The 21,665-nt window shown below is 41.0% G+C and overlaps 1 protein-coding gene across 6 annotated transcripts in view; it reads right to left on the reverse strand.

Annotated features, from left to right (window-relative positions):
* clcn2a (chloride channel, voltage-sensitive 2a) overlaps positions 1–21,665 on the reverse strand; it is a 42,169-nt gene that overhangs the window by 1,135 nt on the left and 19,369 nt on the right. For 2 of the 6 annotated variants that reach the window (XM_074651293.1, XM_074651297.1), the window contains 21 exons: positions 19,237–19,368; positions 17,684–17,812; positions 17,173–17,306; positions 15,717–15,797; positions 13,705–13,728; positions 13,099–13,177; positions 12,251–12,376; positions 11,627–11,711; positions 11,090–11,191; positions 10,162–10,264; positions 8,356–8,514; positions 7,719–7,788; positions 7,521–7,631; positions 6,832–7,045; positions 6,497–6,630; positions 4,611–4,855; positions 4,143–4,254; positions 3,950–3,996; positions 2,300–2,368; positions 1,163–1,201; positions 967–1,071 (listed from right to left, as the gene is read on the reverse strand). In XM_074651293.1, the coding sequence (XP_074507394.1) occupies positions 967–1,071; positions 1,163–1,201; positions 2,300–2,368; positions 3,950–3,996; positions 4,143–4,254; positions 4,611–4,855; positions 6,497–6,630; positions 6,832–7,045; positions 7,521–7,631; positions 7,719–7,788; positions 8,356–8,514; positions 10,162–10,264; positions 11,090–11,191; positions 11,627–11,711; positions 12,251–12,376; positions 13,099–13,177; positions 13,705–13,728; positions 15,717–15,797; positions 17,173–17,306; positions 17,684–17,812; positions 19,237–19,368 (2,300 nt within the window). Of the gene's footprint in view, positions 1–966; positions 1,072–1,162; positions 1,202–2,299; positions 2,369–3,949; positions 3,997–4,142; positions 4,255–4,610; positions 4,856–6,496; positions 6,631–6,831; positions 7,046–7,520; positions 7,632–7,718; positions 7,789–8,355; positions 8,515–10,161; positions 10,265–11,089; positions 11,192–11,626; positions 11,712–12,250; positions 12,377–13,098; positions 13,178–13,704; positions 13,729–15,716; positions 15,798–17,172; positions 17,307–17,683; positions 17,813–19,236; positions 19,369–21,665 lie in introns of those variants that run through there. The other 4 variants (XM_074651295.1, XM_074651294.1, XM_074651298.1 and 1 more) reach the window with 4 other exon arrangements.

Raw genomic sequence — 21,665 nt, forward strand, 5'->3', positions numbered from 1 at the left:
CCTAGGGTCATAAATTCTTGCTGTGAGACTTCGGACGCCAATCATAGCTTGCCCTTATTTTTCATTTTGTTTGAGATACATAGATTAAAAGAAGGTGCCAGGGACCAACTTTACTGTTTCACCTGGCAATAAAAAAAATATATGTACAGAATGTGTGTAATCACATGAAAGTGAAACCATTCAAGGTCAAACTGCGCTGAAGGTGAGGTCCGTCTTTTACCTTCTCAGCCGGTAGAAAGAGGGTGATTGTGTGCATCGTACATACTGTACATGTGCAGAGGTTGTGATTAATTTGTTATAAGATACAGAGTCCCCTGTGCAAAGAAAAACATATATAAAAAAATCTTAATATGTAAGGACAACTACTTTCTGAAGTCAGCCTGCTGCCTCAGCACACAGCACTTTATATCTATTTATTTGATGACAGAGGAAAACGATGATGCCGTTGGGAATATCAACATTTTCCTCAGACATATTATAAAATTACGAAAAAAACAACAATATATGACTAAAATTACAATATATTCACTTATTATGCACTGAAAAATTAACTCCCATGGTCTCTGCCTTTTCTGACGTCAACGAACACGTCACATATCGTGAACTCGTGAGCTTTCAGAAACTTTCCTCTTACGAAGTTGTGAATACCACAAGAGGGGGGCGTTCATATGGACTCTTCTCGTGAACGCGGTAAACACGACCTCATTTGAAGGCACCATAACACCAGAGAGGACATTAAACTCGACTAAACTAAATTTTGAAAGCACCGAGTGTGTGTAATATCACATATTTTATACTTATAACTGGAGTCAGTGAGGTCACTGCTACATATATTGTCAAATGAAAAACTATGGTAAAAATACACAAGGTTGGTACATTTTCAGGGCATTTTTTAAGATATTTATATCATATGATGAGGAAAACAGGCTACAATGGTAAAAAGCTCAGGGTGTTTTTTGTTGATACCTTATGCAGAGATGTTTGCTCCACCAGCTGGAAGGGAGCGGGATCAATCTTGCAGTTCTTGAAATCCACCGGCTCGTCGAGCTGCTGCTCCTCCCACTCTGCTATCTGCAACGAGAATGATGACACGACAATAAAACCTCCAAACCTTGAGTTGTAATATTCATTTCTGCATATTTTCTGTTAGTGTAGGTCTCACGTCTGATGGTGTCATGCCATCTTCCACTTCAGTAGAGTCCTACAAGAAAAAAATTTAATAAGACATACATTGTCCCTGTTTATACACACAAAAGTTTATATACACAAAGTACGATCACACCATTGTGTACACTCCATAGTGTACCAGCACATACACATTACACAGGGAGAATATATGAGGGGATGATCCGTCTCTGCTGGTGTCACGAGGGTAGTATGTAGAATATAACTGTCATAATATGTTTCGTTTGCTTTAATGTCACTCGGTCAGGTTTAGTGTTTCCTGTTTTAATTTGTTAGTTTAAGATCACTTTACTTCCTGCCTTGTGTTTTCCCGCCAGTTTTGATTGTCTTCCGCGCCCTGATTAGTGTCACCTGTCCCTCGTTAGCCCTGCAGCCACCTGTTCCCACTTCCCCATTAATAACTCCCTATTTATACTAGCCAGTTCCCTTGTTGGTTTGTTTGTATTTGCTGAATTGAGTTTTATTTTCCTTCCTTTGTCATCTGGCTTCATTCCTGCCCTTGCTCCTAGTGTTTTAGTTTTGTTTCCAGTTATCAGTATTTCTAGTTTGTGTTGGGTTAACTTCTGTTACCTGCCTGCTTTTGGACTCAAGTGATAAATCATGTTTGTCATTAAGTCATTGAAACTCTCCCTGCTGCCTCCTCATCTTCATCTTCGTTAGGGTCTTAACCTGATATCCTGAGCTATAACCCAATGACTCACTTAGATGTGATGTTTCAGAGGCAAAGGTGAAAGAAAAGTTTGGTTCATGGGTCACACACTGAACCAGTACACAGATTAACATACACTGACAACACCATTAACATTAAGCACCTTAAAATGAACACAAACTAAGTTCTCCAAAACACACCATGACACCACCACCGCACGCACAACGAGCATTAACAGCAGTTTAGAGTGAAAGCTGATGAAACATTTGGTTTAACACTGATGTTGAAACGCTGATGAAACCTTCATCACCTTCTCTCTCACACACACTTCCTCTCGCTCTCTCTGCAAAGCCACTCTAATGCTTTGACTGGTGCACCACAAATATTTTGGTCCAGCACTCACTACGTGCGTGTCGCAAGGCAACGGTTACTAAGCAACAGTCTCTAGGCGGCAGACAATCTTACCGCCATGGAGATCCTCACTCGTTTGGGCCCGGGCTTTCTGTTTTCAGGAGTAGCCGGCCCAGCCGGGGTCTTCCAGATGGGGAGAGAAGGCATCAACACAGCACAACATTAACAGAGCATCAGCGAAACTGCTTTACAGTTTTACCCCTTTACATAGTGTCACTGCAACATTGGATCCCAGTCTTCTACTGGGAGAAATCCCCGTGATGGGAGCACAATGTTGCTGAAAGGGTATAATTACTACACCACATATGAAGCTGAGGGCACAAAATCTGTAATGAAACCCAATGTTAATACAACATTGGATGACGGATACACTGCCAGAATAAAGGTTTTTAAACACCTTACATTTTTATCAGTTTTGTTAAGCTCGTTGAGTTATTATGTTCACCTTAAATGTCCCCATAAGGAGTTTTAAGGTTGATAATTATAGGCCTACTTACTTAATCTTTTGATCAAGATATACTTAAGACAAGTATAATTAAGTATTCTTGCCTTATAGGCTTACAGAAAAGAATACTTGGCTTGTAATTGTGCTTAAGTTTTGATAGAGTAGCCTATTAAAGTGCGTGAGAGTTTGTAAAAGGATGTTTTGATATGAATTTACTTCAATTTATCAAGTTTTTGGATTATCCGTTCACCGTAGAGGCATGCGAGAACAACACATTTTATTACGTTTTTTTAATCTCATCACAAATCATCAAGTCAAATAGCAAAAGGAGCAAGTTTCTTTATGTAATACATAAATCATTGGCTAAGTACTATAAGTTAAAGAATACAAAGTATACGTTCATGAACTAAAAAGCAGAGATGCTCACAAGTCAAGTTTCAAGTCAGTTTGGTTAGGTTTAGGCAACAAAACGACTTGGTTAGGTTTAGGAAAAATATACATACAGTACAAATGCTATACACATAAACTATCTCATGTGTGCCCGCGTTGGGTGCAAATAGTATTGTTGGATACAGACACCTGTGATAATAGCATCTGCCAATATTTAAACCCAAGATTCCATGTTTTAACGGCTGCATCATTACATCAAATGGAAATATGTTAATACACATTTCCCAAAATTGATCCAGACATATTCGGTGTCTTTGTTTGGGATCTCCACTAGAATTAGAACAAAGCTCTGTGGGTTTGAACAACGACTGACCCACCAGTGCGTCGGCAATGTTTAAGGGTTAAAGGTAGACAACACATTTTTTACCACACTGCATGAATACCAAAAATACTAACATGTTGGGCCCTGCGATGGACTGGCGACCTGTCCAGGGTGTACCCTGCCTTCGCCCAATGTCGGCTGGGATCGGCTCCAGCCCCCCCGCGACCCCTAACGGGATAAGCGGTTGCAGATGGATGGATGGACTAACATGTTGGGTGTTCAAAAACGTTTGACTGGCAGTGAATGTGTTGTGTAGTGAGGGGGGGCAATGACTCATAGGAGTTTTAAAACAAAACTCCACAGCATCATGAGATCACACAGGAAAACCCTGCTGCCTGTGGGTGGATCCTGCCGTCAGCAGGAGGAAGAGTAGGACGGCGTATGCGTGGACTCAGAGAAAGCACACACACCCACATATACGATACGCGTCACACTCATACAGTACACTTGCACCCACACATACAAAGTATCGTTCTCTCTTTCTCACCTCCAGCAGCTCCTTGTCTTGGTCAGCACAGGACAGTGTCTGAGAGCCTCGGAGAGAAAAAGACAAAAATCTGTTTTTATTCTACTTGAAATATGATTATTTTCAATCTGTTTGTTCTCGGTCAGTGACCCTCTGTGTGTCTTAATGCGTGTGTGTGTGTGTGTGTGTTTCTGCAGCTATGTAAAGTACATACTATTTGGCGTCTCCGTGTCGCTGATGGCAGACACCGTTTTCAAGGCAGATTTCAGAGGAAGTTGAACATTGGAAACCACTGGGCTGAAGGAGGAAGACTCCTCTGTGGAGATCTACATAGAAAATGTATTAACAGACGAAGCCAGACACAAGCGCGCATGCACACACGCACAAACACACACACACGGCCACAGGAAAGACAAATACGAGCACATGCACGTAAAGAAACAGGACAGCACAGGTAAGGGCACAGAGGACAGAGACACAGAAGACACGTGTTAATGTAGAAATAAAGCACATGTATACATTTAACAGTAACACACTTACCACAACAGTTCCATCTGTGCCTTTACCTACTGCTACATGCTTCACACATGCTGTGGCTGATCCACTTTTAGCCTACCGCTACAACCCAACCCAAGCCAGACTTTCCCCCAGCCCAGCCCTGGCGCCCCCGGACGCCTCACACCTGTTGGGTGCTCACCAGGAAGCGGACCGCTTGCCGAGCGCTGGTGTTGGTCGAGGCGTTGATGTGGGTGTGGGAGCAGGGGGAGCTGGGCGTGCTGTCGGTGGTCAGGCTGGGCAGGTGGTCGTGGGTGCCGTTGTCCTGGACCAGCTGGCGGAGGTACTCCAGCCTCCGCTGGCGGCCCAGCTGAAGAGAGAGCAGCGACTGGAGCTGCAGCCGCTCGATGGAGCCCAGCAGGATCATGGAGTCTGAAGGAATTAAGATTAGAGAATGAGATGAGAACAGCAATGTCAGTAAAATGTTTAGAATAAAACTAATACAATCTAACACAACAGTCCTGCAATAAATCCTAACTTTATGAAGGTTATAATGTTCAGTCTTTTGTTTAAACTCTTTTAGAGACGTGTTGAAACGTTATTCATGAAAATAAATCACGAACCACAGTGGGCCTATATTTATTATGAAGCCTGTTAGGCTATTTCCTGCGGCTGCTAACATTTAACATTTATGAAGTATTTGTGAATTTTAATAAAACAATTTCAGAACTTTGAATATTATTGAATATTTTAATACATTTTTTAAAACTTTAATTCACCAAGTAGTGCAATATTTTCACTTTCCTTGTCCTTTCCTCATGCGGACACATAGCGGATGCCCAACATACACGACAAAACAAAACATACACATTGAATGTGAATTTAACATGCCAGAATTAAATCCCCCTTTCAGAACCATGGATAGCGCCGCTCGGCCAGGCATGCCACAACACTTCAATATTTAGAGAGTAATCTCAAAATGCAATAGCAAAACGTGCTGTCAACATAAAAATAAAAAGCCTGACTTGTCAGACTTCAGAAAACAGTCTGCTGGATAAAAATAATTCAGCCGAGGCAGGGATATATATAGACCAGGGGGGGGAAATCCCGCCATTCCCCCGGCAAATCGCACCCTGGTTATAGTAAAAGGTGTTTCTAATATTTACTCTTCACTAATTGATATACATGGTGTGGAAAACAAGGAACAACCGTCATGAAGATAGGATTTATTGCAGGATTGTTGAATTAGATTGCAGGTTGACTGAGTGTACTGTAGGTTTCAAATTATAATTTTCCTCATAACATTCTGTAAATAATCCTATCAAAGGGGTGAAGTCATTTCAACTGAGGAACAATTGAGCCATTTGTCCTGAATAGGTCCAAATATTCACTCTCTATGGAACACTCTTGCGTCTCATGCTGGCGCTAAAGAGTGCCTTGTGTAAATGGTAAATGGACATTTATATAGCGCTTTTCTAGTCTGCCGACCACTCAAAGCGCTTTACACTACATGTCAGCATTCACCCATTCACACACAGATGGCAGAGGCTGCTAAGGTGCCAACTTTGCCCATCAGGATCTAATCTAAATACTCATTCACAGACCAATGGCTATGCCTTCGGGAGCAATTTTGGGTTAAGTGTCTCGCTCAAGGGCACATCGACATGTGACCCTGAGCAGTCACATGTCGATGTGCCCTTGACGACCTGCTCTACCCTAAAATCCCATCTGCCGACGGCCCTGACAAAAGCATCAGTATTTGACGTCCTGGGAATCAGAACGGGTATTTCTTGGAACAGACAGTTTCAGTTCAGTTTGTGAATCATAACTTAGAATATTTTATTTAGACTGCCTGTTTTTTTTTTTTTATAACATTTGATAATTATGGTTTATTTTGTTTTTGTTTGTTTTTTTAAAAAGCGATTTGTATAAAAATATGTTTATATTCCCTGAAGTACGCAGATATTATATCAGCACTGGTATCAAAACAATGAAATTTGACAGGATTGCTGCACTAGTATTAAGTTGATCCCCAAGAATTGTTAAGTTGGACTTTGTTTACAATGAACTTACCCCTGGACTCCACCAAGGCAAGGGTTTTGAGCTGACCAGTCAGCAGCATCTCCTGCAGGTCCCGATAGCAAGAGTGTAGAGTGATGAAGCGCACATCCCTGACCATGATGTCCTCCACACGGATATTATACTTCCTGAAACATGGAAGAGGGGAGGAGGTGATGAGAAAGGGGGAGCAGGGAGATGTGGATACAAGCATGGGAAGGAAATGAAAAGCAAGAGAGGAGACACAAAACAAACGAGAATCACTTGAAACAGAATCAAAGATACAAGGGACAACTCCATCCTGAGCATTTATTGGAAACAAACAGGAAACGTGGTCCACAAAGACTCACTCGTGATGCCCCATGCCCAGTTCAGGCAGATAAGGGAGTTTCTTGATGCGGATGATGGAGTCGTACAGTGATGGTTGGAGCGACTGGGCCACCGCGTTGGCCAGGATCACGGCGATCATCACGGGAAGGATGTGGGAGATCTGACCAGTCAGCTCAAACACGATGACTGCTGTGGATACAGTGTGGGTGACTGCTCCAGACAACGCTGCAGCACCTGCGTGGGAGGGAATTAAAAGAAAAGTATTTTTTTCTGTCTAGTCTCTTCACATGCAGTTAATAGAAGAGGACTTAGTGTGTGATCAGGCATCTGTTTAAACAGGAAGCGATGTTAAATGTGCCAACAAGCTGTGTGTTATCAATCAGAGAAGCTGCAAGACAGCAAATCCAAACCAGATTTTCTGCAGGATGTCACTCTAATTCATAACATTTAGCGCCATCCTGTCACACTAACCAGTGAGTCACGACCGAGGCAATTTTGTATGGAACGATTTTCTATTTTACTTCCGTCCAAAATGTAGTGTTCAACTTAAGTGGATTCAGTTTTCATCAGTCACATTCTATAAGCCGGCATGAAGTGATAAGAACTGGCTGCAGCTTTGCAGCGGGGACGATTTCAATCACACAGGAGAGAGGAAAAGTGAATTATATATCAAGGCAAATTACATCCAAAATGGTGAATTGAAACTCACCAACTACAGCGTAACCGCCGGGAACTATGGGATACACGCTGCCGTCAGCATGTATGCCATCAGGAAACATTGTTGCCATGATTTCACCAACAAGTCTGCCAAATGCCGCACCTGTCCGTCACACACAGAGAGAGGAAGTTATTTAAAGGGGTTCTTTTTCTTCATAGCAGTAGAAACATTAGAAAATATTTTATTTACCGATAAGAAAAACTGGCATGAAGGCCCCGCATGGAACCGGCATGGTGGTGGCCACAGCGGACATCCAGAACTGAGACAGAGAGATGAGTGTGTGTGAGGAATCATAACAAGTTATCAAATCATTGGCCCAATCCAAATATCCACACTCACGGACACACGGACTTTGAGGCACATTCCCGCAAAGTCTGTGAGGGTTTAGGGCTGTCCCACTGTCAAATCGTCAAGTGCTTGAGGGCTCTCTTACATACATTTTGAGTCCTTTGTGCACACTTTTCACAAGTCCATATTTCTGTAGACTTTGGATGAGGAAATTACCCAAGAGTAAATTGATTATCTGACAATAAGGCTCCCTCTTGTCTCGTAAGACAAGAGCCTCAAAGACGTTCAAATCAGGCAATAAAAAACGTAAAATTAAAAAGAAACACAATTGGCGTCGTCAAGGTAACGTGATATGTCATCTCAAAGTGTTGTCCCATTTGTATTTATACCATTCCAAGCCCTTGCAGCCTCTCACACTCAACCATTTCACAGGTGACGTCAGTTAAGTCGCTGAGGGTTCAGGTCTTGAGGCCTTAGGGATTAGGACATTGGGATTGGGCCCTACACATTTTCTAGATGCATGTCGAAGGCCACCTACCTTCATGATGATGAAGAAGATAAGTGTGATGAAGATGTTGACCTGCGGGTGTTTCCAGGCGTGGTGGTGGTGGTTGATGTAGTCAAACTCCTCCGCCACGCCCTGGCGGCACCACGTGCGGTTGTCAAACAGTGCGACCAGAGACTCGTGCTGCGTCAGCTGGCGGGTCGTCACAAGAGAAAAGTTATCTGAACGTGTGTCTTATTCCACCATGCCTGACAGATTTGTGTGGGAGGCCTTAAAGAGGACCTATTATGCTTTTGTGCTTCTCTTTTTCCTTTAGTGTGTTATATATTTTTTGTGCATGTAAAAGGTCTGCAAAGTTACAAAGCCCAAAGTCCACGCCAAAGGGAGTTAGGGCAAACGTCACCGCCCACTCACCTGTTTCTCGCACCGAACCAACCAGGTAGTCAGAGACTCATGAATGCGGAGATTCATTGCTAGATTGTTAAACTGTACTGTGCACTGCTTTACCTGTTCTGCTGTGAACCTACTGAGTTTGCCATTAAAAGTCATTACCAACTGCTTCTGGTCACCTGTGTGCTGCAATCGGGTCCAACCACTACCCGTTACAATACCTGCCTTGGCAGGAGATCAAACGAAGCGTTTCAGACGGAGGGTGAAAAGAGGTGCTGCAGCACAGCCAGTATGAGAAAAATAAAGCGTTTTTTGAACAGTAAATCATGTAAACATGTTCTAGTAGAAACCCAAAATAAATGTATGAACCTGAAAATGAGCATAATAGGTCCTCTTTAAAGGTTCGCAGCAAAGGCTGTGATGGGATCTACATCCCCTGAAAATCCCTGCAGACAAAAACGCTGCATCTCATACTACTGGTTCATATGTTTTATTATGTATAGTTTGTTTTCAATGAATCCCAGGCCTCCCTTAATGATACCACAGTGGATTATCCTGGAGATATAAAGTATACTGAATGGAATTTAATATTCTTTCTGTGCACTGCAAAGATACTCCATTTGAACTGGTCATTTTGGATGTTCTTGACTTTTAAATGATAAAAAAAAAACTGCTATCAAGGTGAGATCATTTCACCTGCTTTACAATACAACTCCACTTGTTTCAAATCAAGAAACAAGTGTAACTTTCTTGATGCCAGTTAAGCAACTTGCCTCATTCTGTTTTGTGTCAGGTTTTTTTCAATAAATGAGCATCACTGCCTGTAAAACTGCACAGGACAAATACAAGTTATTCACTCAACTCACTAGCAGATATTTTTTTTTTCTTGTTTTGACAGTCTGAAAGGCTCACGATGAATCTAAATGCCTTGTTATGGAGGACGATTGCGCAGTGCGGCAGGTGCACAGGCAACACCAGCACAAAAAAATTGTGTGCGCTGCATCTCTTAAAAAAAGAAGAAGCTCAAACTACATTTCACTTTGTTGTGTCGATTGTCAGACGTTTCCACCGGCAGTACAATGTGTCGGCATCCACTTCATCTGAACCAGAGGCTTATCTCTTTGTTTTATTTTTGCACAAATATACAGCAGTGTTGCATCTAGCAAGATATGGAGAAGAAAAGCCTGAATATAAAATGATACTAAGACTATGACAACAAACATATTTCTGTTGGTTGCATTTGTTCAAAAGATGAAGAAACAAAGGTTTGTTTTTACTTTTGCTTTGTCTTTATCTATATCAGGAAACATGGCAGCTATTGAACAGCTTATAAGAGAAGCACGAAATGACCCATAACCTGCCACCAACTCTCACTTCATTTAAAATGACCATCAATCATCCAACAACAGGCTTTCATGCTGTCATAAGAGCGCGAAAGTATTTTCTCACCTGTCCGGCCATGAACTGGCCGAAGCCCGGAGGGAACGTGAGAGTGGAGATCAGCAGGGTGACGAGCGCAGGATACACCAGGCGCCTGACAGGAAGAGATGGACTGTGGGGTCATTAATGGGTGTGCTTGTCACACTGTATGTGCATAGCTCCCTGTGATGTGCAAAACTGACCCAATTCATACAAGGACTTTATATTTACCAATATTACATAAACATTGTGATATAAAGCCAATTTTAAACACAAGTTTAGGGGCACATGAGCAGGATCTTCTTGGGGTTGTAGTTACAGTTTAACTGGTGAAAATGTGGCTTTTCTAGATGGGTCTTGAATATTTCTTGGGATTTTAAAGGAATAATACAATTTTGGGAAATATGCATATTCGCTTTCTTGCAGGAATTTAGATGAGAATACTGATACCCATAGAAATAGAATAGGATTAGAACGGATTATTTAAATTATTTATTTTCGTTTTTGCAAAACCCCCCCTCAGTGAATCCACGACTTGCCTTAAATCGTTGTAGCGTCACAACGGCAGATACCCCTTCTCATATTTGTCCATTAAATATGAAGCCACAGCCTCCAGCCAGTTAGCATAGCTTAGCATAAAGACTAGAAACAAGGGGAAACAGCTAGCCTGGCTCTGTCCAAAGGGAACTAAATCCACCTAACAGCACCTCTAAAGCTCACCAATTAACATGTTATATCTCGTTTGGATGTAACAATGACATGTTGAGCCAGGCTAGCTGTTTACCCCTATTTTCCTAACGTCTGCTGGCTGTAGCTTCATACATACCGTATAGACATGAGAGTGGTACCGATCCTCTCATCTAACGCTCAGCAAGAAAGCGAATAAGTGCATTTTCCTAAAAATGTCGATCCACAAAAGTGTAAATGTTCTGTGTCGCATTAGGAATCAGATACTCACTTCCTCAGCAAGAACTTGTTAATGGTCTTCTGTTTCCTCATGCACTCTACAATCAGCCGGTTCAGGTAGACAAACAGAGCGCCGCCAAAACCACAGGCAATCCTACAGACAGACAAAGACACACCTGTTTGGTCTGATGAAGGTGAAGCGGAAACAAAACGCAGCTAAACTGAAATGCAATCACAGTGCCATTGAAATACAATTTTACTGCGCCTGGGTAAAGTCACTTTTCTGGGGCTCTTTGACAGAAAGCCAACCGATGTTAATTCCTTGTTTTTCTCTATTAAAATCGTTTTGGCATCAAACAAAATCAAATTTGGCGCGTGATGATGTTGATACACTCTCTTATTGTAATCAGCAGAGTAAAAAGTTAATTTCATGCCCCGCTCATCGAATACAAATCAACCTTCAGACCCCTCGGCAGGCATGTGAATGTGACCACGAGGAGACTGCAGACAGAGACTCAGATCTCTCTCACCAGTTTAAACTGCTCTAGGATCAGTTTGAACTGGCTTCAGTCCAGAGAAACACACTCACCCGAGGATGGCGAACGCCGGCAGCTCCTGAAGGTCAAACGGGAAGTCAAGACGGAAACGGGTCTTAAAGAGAGCAGTGATGGTCTCTGAGAAAAAAGAGGATTATTGTAACTCTGTGTAGACTGCACAGCAATATGTCTACTTGTTACAGATGTACATATATATTATACTGACTTTTAAATACAAAAGGTTTATGTTGGTATATATTATTATCATTGTATTGGCTTTAAATAATAAAATTGACACTTGCCCCAATGAAGTGATTAATAATATAAAGTATGATAAACCTCAGATTTTCAACTTTTTCCAGATCTAATTTTATGAGACCTTATTTATTATCAATCCAGACAACTGAAAAAAAAACACACATCATATCTGTGTTATATGGGTGTTAGTTCTGTATTTCTTTATTTTGCTTTATTTTTGTGGGTTTATTATTAATTTATTTTGTGTTATTATTATTATTTTTATTTTTATTTACATTTTTAAAATGATTACATTTTTAGTTTATGTAATTTGTATTAATAATTTCCAACGCATATCTTGAACCTCAATAAACTTTCATAATTAATTTTTTTTTAAAAGTGGAATAAGGACTTTGATAAACAAATAATGTGTCCCTTACCTTCCTCCTGGTTCCACACCGCCAGCACTCTGAATATGAAGGCACTGAAGGTGGCGGCAAAGAAGCCCCTCCAGTAGTTCCTCACCGCAAAAAACGTTGAAGTGACCTCAATACTGAACAGCACCCCTGTACCACACAAACACACAAACACACACACTTAAAAGACGTTCAAGAAATGGTTGAAACAGCCATTATGGAAAATGGCTAAAATGGAAATATGAAAACATCTACATTTTTCATAAATTAGCTACTCCATCTGCAGAGGAAGACAATGTGATACAATTTGAAAGCTCTAGAACAGCTGCTGAGTGCAACTTGGGTTTTTTATCAATTAGAATTCATCATCTTAAGATAACCAACACAAATTAGTCATTTTAAATACATATTGCCATGTAAAATAAAGGCATTTTCATTTTGCACAAACCCTACAGTGTGCCTTGGATTATTTTTAAAGGAGACTTGCTTTTTTGAGACCATATTCCACTGACGCAATGATCCCCTCACAAGACTGAATAACCACCGCAAATCAGTTTGTTATCTACATTTCTTGAAATGGATCAAAGGGTACATTTTGACTTGACAGCGGCTCTAAAGGAAAGGTCACAAGGTCACCTAAAACAACACCTTTTAACGTGAATATTGATGGCAAATTTAATGTAAATCTGGCCAATAGTTGCTGAGTTACAGTATGTTGCTCTGAATCAAACAGTTAGACAGACGGACTGACCAATATTGGCAACTGCTCTCCTGCTAGAGAGGGTAAATATTCTCCTCATCTAATTAGCCCCTGTAATTATCTACCATAATTAGATAGCGTTCAATCAGAGTCCACAGTCATGTTGTCTTACCTCCGATAGGGGCAGCGAAGCAGCAGCCCACACCCACTGCACAGGCAGCCGACAGCATCTCTGTGTTCCTCAGCTCGTTCTGTCAGACAGGAGACAGATATACACACAGGTAGACACACAAACAAACACACACACACACACACACACACACACACACACACACACACAGAAGCCGTGCATTCAAGCAAATACCCACACACACACACAAATCCCAACAGGTGTGCGTGCAAATGCCACAAACACAGAACACAAAACAAATGCATTTCTCATGAAAAATCAAAGTCACCAACTGTTTACAAATGCAACAGTTTCACTGTGAAGCCGCTGCTGTATCTTTGCACATTCAATGTTCAATGACATTACATATACGAGTGTTGGGACATAGGAGGCCATAATTGAAAAGCCGGGATTGAGTGATGGCAATGAGATGTTTGTACAGAAGCAAAGACGGCACAGATCGATGCCTCGCTGTGACGGCTCACTGAACAGAACAGACAAAATGGAAAAGCATCAATCTATCTCTGCTTCTGAAATGGACAGCATGGATTATTAATGTTGATGGAATTTGGCAATAAAGGAAAACTATCTGACTCGTGCATGTCATACCTTGCTTCCCTCAAAGGGCTCTTCCTTTAGCAGTGAAAGTAGGAAGAAAGAAGACAGAAATATGAGTGAGTGTAGAGGTTACCTTGTATTTCTGCTCCTGGAAGACATCCAACTTATTATCCAAACCACGCAAAATCAAACAAGCGGCGAATGAGCTCCAGCAAACACAGTCTTGATTCAGCAGTGAACTGCATTAACATTTTCCCAGACTGATTATGTTTAATAGCTGCACAGTCGACCCCTGGACTATTTCAGTCTGTCTAACTGTGCTGACATGAGTTTCTCTTCCTCCTCATCACTGCAGCCTATCATCCTTCGTACAGACGGTGATGCTGCTGGTACATGGAGGAGAAGCAGAGCCCACTGTCCACTGTAGAAACAGACAGCAGCCCATGGTGTTTCGTCTCACATGAGTGGAGGTGAGATTGTGTCCTGGGGAACGGCAAACAGTCGAGTAAAACATCACAGACTTTTTAAAGAATAACTGTGATTGTGTGCGTGTGTTTTCTTGCAGCTTCCCACCGTTGAAGACCAAAAGAAAAGACACAAAGATCAAGGAAATCCTGCCATGTGGGTAAATGTTGCCTCATTTCTTCTCAGCAACTATTTACGGTACACCTCAGCTTTACAATAAGTGGAAGAATTAAAGGAAAAATCAGGCCTGCAATACTTTAAATCTGTTTTTTTTAAAAATCAAAGTAACTGGTTCAACATAGACAAAGAGATGTTATGTTGAGATACAGTATTTCCAGTGCAAGCACAATTTATTTTGACTGCAAAAATGTTTCCAACGACTTAAATCATCAGTAGTAAATGTGATTTAAATAAGAAGTGGACTTGTGATGTGATGGTCCCTGGTTAGATCCCCAAAAGGTAGTCCCTTAAAGGTGCTCTATATGATATCCAGAGCATTAATCACGGCCACCACTCTGCACTGCTCTCATACGGCGGTTAAAGCCAATAACGCCGTCCCATCCACCGGTTGCCGCTGGATATGCTTTGAATTTCAAATTTAGCACCTTTAACTCTCAGCTGCTCTATGATTTGTAGTGGGCAGTGGCAATCCTGTAAAAGATAGCTTTGATCATAATGAAACTTCCCTAGATAAATAAAGGTAAAAAAAAAGATGCATTTATGCATCCTGGTGATTTAGTACCATAAAACTGATACCTGTTCAATTATGGATGGAAACCTTTGTCTCATGTCTGCGTTTGCCCCGCTTTATACTTTCACACTTTCAAATGGACCCAAAATGCCTTTAAATAATCTTTAAATTCCAGTGCCCCTAAACGCAATTCACTTTTAATCATATGAAAAAATTCAGGAGCAATTTCAGTCATTCTGAACAATCCTGAGCAGTGCTGTAGGGGTCGTTGATGAGGTGTACTAGGCAGATGATAGCCTATAGGTTACTAAGGAGGAAGTGGGTATACTCTCCAATATATTCCAATGTTTTTTTTTGGCTGATAGGTGGGTATACTGTAATCTGCCAGAAAAAGAGGTGGGTATACTCCGTATATCTGCGAATAACCTCCACTACACCACTGATCATAACGCACAAGTAGATGAGGCAGATTATGAGGAAGTAGCTAGGCACAAAAGGTTGATAAGTCTGGAGAAATGTATCAAAGTCCTGTAACCTGAAGAGGATCTATCCTTTAATATACAAACATGAAAGCGATTCTCGTCTCACTCTTGGACATAAAGCAAAATGTCCTAAAAATGTTGAACTATGTGATGTTGGATTTGTGAATTTGTTGGTGGTGGTGTGCAGTGTCACTGAATTTGAAGAACAGGACAGGTATGACCTGACAAACATGATCAACATATCTAAATATTTGAGTGTAGAAAGCACCACCAACTTCTGTAAGTACAGTGGTATGTTAATTAGGAAACATCACTGGTGAATGTTTCAGTCAGAGACATAATCTGTCCTTAAAAGCTTCAAACAGGTTTACATTTGTGCATCAGGAAATCTGCATTTCTTTTGTAAATGTGATTACCGTCCTCACCATGTAACTCCCACCGAAGAGAGGAGCCATGAATTTGCTGAGGAGCGCGGCGCACAGACTGGCGACGTGAACGAAGGGTCCCTGAGAGGGAGGATGGAGACAGATCAGGAGGTTAGTAGACAGGATGTCACAGAAAGCACATTCTAGCAGAGCATGCTGTACTCAGGTTCAGGGGCATTATTCAACTACCACGTACGTAAATGCATGTTTCATGAGTTATGAAAGAGGGCGTGATTTAATGGGGCAGGGCTTACCCACACCAATGAAAGAGGAACTCTGTTTAGCGCTATGATGCCTCCCACAAGAGTCATGAGTTTGACCATAGTACATGAATCTGTTTAGAAGTTATGCACATTTTTGTTATAAGCCATGTAGGAGCCAAAGTGTGTATTTAGCTTGCTGTTAATTATTATTATTATTATTTGTTTAGGCTGCACATGATCTTTGGGTTAACATCACATCTGGTAGTCGGTACAGGGGTGTGGTTTTACCTATTTTTACCTGTTCACTTGGACCGCGGGAGTTAGACAAAGAGGGTGAGATAGGTTAGGATATTTTCTGTTGACCGTCACTTCACGTTTAGTTATTCCAGTTAGTCTTATTGTTTGTAAATCCTTTAATTTAATAAACAGTAAAACACACTTTTTTTGGCTTTTTAATTGATAGTAGTCTCTACAGGCCACTCTCACTGTCACTCCCCCTTTCAAGATTCAAGATTCAAGAGTTTTATTTGTCACGTACTCATACAGGATGTGCAGTGAAATGTAAAGTGGAGTGCTCACGAGATTGTGCAAAGCAACATCAACTATACAAATGTTTTAAAAATGTTATAAAAATTGTAGGGACAATGGCAATATTTACAGTGAGAGGGGTCTATATACAATATGGAATATAAATATAAGTGTGTGAATAGAATAGTAATGAGTATGTATGCTCTGTATGTAGCCCTATATGTGTGCGTGTGAATGTGTGTGGATAAGGGGGGCAGCATGTGGCACTTGGTGGATGCCCTGGAGAGGTCAGAGTTCGCAGTCCTGATGGCCTGGGGAAAGAAACTCCGCCTCAGTCTCTCTGTTTTGGCAGCGTGGCTGCGGAGGCTGCGAAATGCATGAACACACACCTTCACACTCACACACTTGACTTCCATGCCAAATTTCAGCCTCCTATGGCGGAAAATGTGGCCGCCAAAGGGTGGGGAACAGACCGACAGAGCGAGCTATAGAGACCTGTACGATTAAAGCCTGCTCAGATTCAGATTCAAACAACTTCATAACCCCCAAATGGGCAATGTAAGTGTTATTAGCAGTAAATCACTTTTTTATTTTCACAGCAGTGACTTTAATGAGGAATTTATTATATCCTCCCCAACAGGAAACTACAAAAACTGTCAGGCAATCTGTCATGTGTAATTTGTGCAGCCAAGTAGACTGTGATGAAGGAAAGAGAAACCCTCTACCTCCTTCCCCAGAGGCATCCCACTGCCCAGAGCACAGGTCAGACCGATGACTTTGGCCACAAACGTCTTGAACGTCAGGTACTCCTTCAGGACCACCCCCCTCAGTATCGTCTTCATCTCAGGGATACCTGAACCTGGGAGATGAAAGAGAAAGAGATGCCAGGTGGGATGATGGAGGGGAGAGAAAAGGTGAGTATAAAGAAAGCAATTAAAGAGAGGGATGCGGGGAATAAATGAAGAGTGAGGGAGGGAGGTTGGTGAGGGGCAAAGCTGATTGATATTCATGTAGTTTTCTGTATGCACATCTTATCAGAGCTACATCGTATGGATTTCCTGCACACGTGATTACTAAGACGCATACAGCATGTCCTTGGAGGACTTATGGTGCATTATAGAGCCAATTACATTATTCAAACACAGATATATGACCAGGAATTAGAGATGTAAAAACATATGTTTATGCATGAATAGTTTAAATGTGTGTGTGTGTGTGTGAGTGTGTGTGTCTTACCCACAGCCTGAGGCGCCAGGATCTGTGTGAATCCTGCTGAGAAAGTGATGAGCACTACGGGGTAGCTGACCCAGGCGATGTACTGCAGGAGCATGTTACTGTCCAGTCCGCCATACATCCACTTCTGTGCTGCACACACACACACACGTAACTTCATCTCAGTATAATGCTGTAGAAAGCGAAACCTATTAACGACCAGATCCCCCATCTAATAAGATTTATGTTATGAATACGTTATTATTATACTACCGCTCTTTGACCTCCCTTCTCTGCCTTATTCATGTATTTTTCTGCACCTATAGCAGATTTGTGGCCTCCTCCTCATCATTACCATTTCATAAAACACATTAGAGGAAGCGTTTCTTGAATGTGTGAAATATCTACATCCACAGATGCATCTTTTTCTTGCCATTATGTCGGCATTTTTCACACCTAACAGCAGAGTTTTTCTAATAGTGGATAAATGAGAAAACAGTGGAGGAAGAAGAACCAATAATATAGTAAAAGTACCAATACAACTATGTACAATTACCCCATTACATTACAAAATTATTATCAACAAAATATACTACTTTAAGAATCAAAAGTAAAATGATGCTACTCTTTACGCCCCTGTGGCTGATACAGTATATTATCATATATAACTTGAATGTTAATGCTGATGCAACATCGTGTACAAGCTTTTTTAGTATTGTAGCTTGTCAAGGTGGAGCTAGTTTCAACTAAACAGTGTGGTAGTTTAGTCCAGTGGTTCGCAACCTAGAGGAACGGGCCCCTCCAAAGGGTCACGAGATAAAGCTGAGGGGTCGTCAGAGGATTCACAGATGAAAAAACAAGTTCTCCTGCACAAATTTATAGTATTTTTTTTTGCTTTCTTGTGAAATATTGGACAACTTTTTATCCTTGGGCTTTATCTAAACGAATCAATATGTAACATTACAAAATTGTTTTTTATAAGCTTGTGTTTTTTTATGTAAAAGTTTATTTTGAAAACTAACTAGTAGCTGTAGCTGTCAAAAAAATGTAGAGAGGTATAAAGTACAATGTTTGTTGTTCACAGTTGTGGTTATATTAATTATTTACAGATAATTTATTGATGTGAGAAAGAAAAAAAATGTGACCTAAAACATAAAAAAATGTGATTTAAAACATTAAAAAGATATCTAATGTACTGTCATTTCAGAGATTTGTTGCACTCACAATTTTCTTTATAGTTAATGAGTTTGGATGTCAGCACCCGGTGGATTAATTCAAGTGTCAGTGTTAAGATTGATGCATTTGATGCTACATGGGAGACTTCATTGATCCTTATATTGTATTAATATTAATGAAAGACACTTTGTTATCTAGCTCAAGATCAATATAACTCTGCAGCAAATTGGTATTCATATTTTACAATCTACCTTCACACCACACCTGACAAGACGTCTTATCTGTTTAAAGCCTGAAAGCTCCTCATGGATTAACAGCCTCTGTGAGAACAGCCCTTTTATTCACTGTCCGTCTATCCACCTGTCTTTGTAGCTCTTTCTGGCTCTCTGGCTCTTTCCTACCTTCTTGGCAGAAGGCGATGGCGTAGTCCATGACCCAGCTGACCAGAGCCATGAGCAGCCCCAGCAGAATGAGGAATATCCAGTCCTCCCCCACCCGCGAGATCAGGAACTTCTGGCAGCGAGACGCACACACTGAGGTCACAGAGACAGAAGGAGACGGAGGGAAAAGCTGAAGTTAAAATCTCTGAAATGAAAAGACGCTGAAGGAACATATTTGTTGGTGTGAGACTGAGAAGAACCAGCTGTGTCAGAAGGGAAGGAAAATAAAGAAACAAGTGTGTGGTGACGGAGGAGAAGGGGATGAATGGAAGGGGCTGGTACATCTCATACACAGAGCGCTTTATATACTGCAATGCATTAAGTATATTATAACGGAAAATACAATACTGAAACACAAATTAAAAGAATGCAGTCCCACTGTCTGCATGTCAAAGTGTCCTTAAGCGAGACACTGAACCCTATGTTGCTCCCCGGGCGCTTTACAGCAGCCCACTGCTCCTAATGATGGGTTAAATGCAGAGGTCAAATGTCATTTATGCACCTGTATGTATGTATGTAACGAATCTAATGCATTTTAAGCAATGAGTAGAGCTGATGCATGGGAGTGTTGGATTTGAAGTATTTTTGCATCCCTGTACAATTGTCAGGTATTTAGCCAAAAAGAGACATTAGTGTGTGGTTATCTATAAATGCTCTCTCAATCTAAAATATTACTGTATTTGTGATATTAACTACATCAGGATGTTTATCACTTTTGTGATATAAAATGCATATTTTGTGATGATAGATTTGATCCCTGTCACCCAATTTTTAATGAGATAATAGACATTTGTTTTTAGGAAAACCACATCAGACCAATTATTATTCAAAGAAGAGTATTTCTATGTCTTAAAACAAATCATCTGGAAGTTTGTTTCAGCTCTGTGGTGTGTGGTAACTATATGCTGCTTCTCCATGTTTAGTTTGGACTTAGATTGGTTAGCAGAACACCAGATTAGAGTTTTTTTAAGGTAAAATGCAGTTAGGAGTGTATTTGGGAATTAAACTATTAGATTAATTAATTAATTAATGTCTATTCTATTCATCATTTTGAATTAGCTGAAGGTTCCTGACAGTTATTTGGTGGCGCGATACCTGAGGAAAATCCATTACATTGGTCGAACCTGGAGGAAATAAAAGTGTGAACAAGGGTTTATCATTAATCAATCTTCAAACAAATAAAGATTTGGGAAAAACAAGCAATTATCCTCATGCTGTGTGAATAAAGGATCCAGTTTCCCAGGACAAACAAAAGAACAATGGTGTATTATAAAGACAATGGTAAGAGATATTATCTATTTACCCGCAGAGAGTGATCAGTGTGGGAACAATAACAAACTAACAGAGGTTATTATGTTGATAGTGAGAGCATCGCTTTATCTTCATCCACCTCACAAATACAGAATACAGAATACAAAACAAAGCTAAGTCATGGTTATTACATTATAGTCTATAACTCTGAGCTGGGTCAGCTAAAAGAAGCATCACTGGACTCATTTCCTCTCTCTTGTCTGCGGACACTGCCAAAGCCTGGAATTCACTTCAGCATCCAGACCATTCATAGATGAGCCCGTCCCAAGAGACGCTGAAATGTGCCACTAACACATTTACCAGATCCATATTTCATAAAAACGTTGCAGTCGAGGCACATCAAGTTGTTTTGGTATTTTTACTGCTTGGAAGTCGTATAGTGACGGAGAAACCACGAGAGCAACAGATGTGATGATGATAGTAAAACAGGGTGAGAGCGAGAGAGTGATCAGTTGGTGATATTGCATATCTATCTTGTTGTCCATTGTGGTAAGGTACATTTTTTGGTTTCCTTAAAGCTTCAGTAGGCAGTACATGTTTGGCATCATTGGGCAAAAAATCCATAATAACCTTTCAGCATATTGTAATTCAAGTGTTCTGAGAGAAATCTAGACTTCTACACTTCCTCATGGCTCTATTCTCAGGCTTTAAAAAATCTCCACTAAGACTTTGACCAATCACAGGTCATTTCAGAGAGAGAGCGTTCCTATTGGCTGTGCTCTGGCTGGTGGGCGGTGCTTGGTATTCCCCAAGAGATCTCAACATGGCTGCCGGGTCACAAACTTTCTCATTTTACAGCTAAACAGTACACTACAAGATCTTTCTGAAAACATTTGAGGCGAGAAATAGGCATTATCGTAACATAATATTGATTCAAATTTGATCAGCGTTGCCTAGTTTGACCGTTTGATCGGAGTTCACGAGTGATTGACAGCCAGCTCTCATAGACAGCAGATGGACAGCAGACCTGGTTGTTTTCATCCGGTCTGTGAAATCTTGCAGATTCCATTAGGAGCATCGGAGGACTAAGCGGCACATGATTTTTTTCAGGTTACCTGTTTCATGCACTACTGTCATAC

This window comes from Sebastes fasciatus, chromosome 11, assembly GCF_043250625.1.
Source record: "Sebastes fasciatus isolate fSebFas1 chromosome 11, fSebFas1.pri, whole genome shotgun sequence".
NCBI classification, from domain to species: Eukaryota; Metazoa; Chordata; class Actinopteri; order Perciformes; family Sebastidae; genus Sebastes; species Sebastes fasciatus.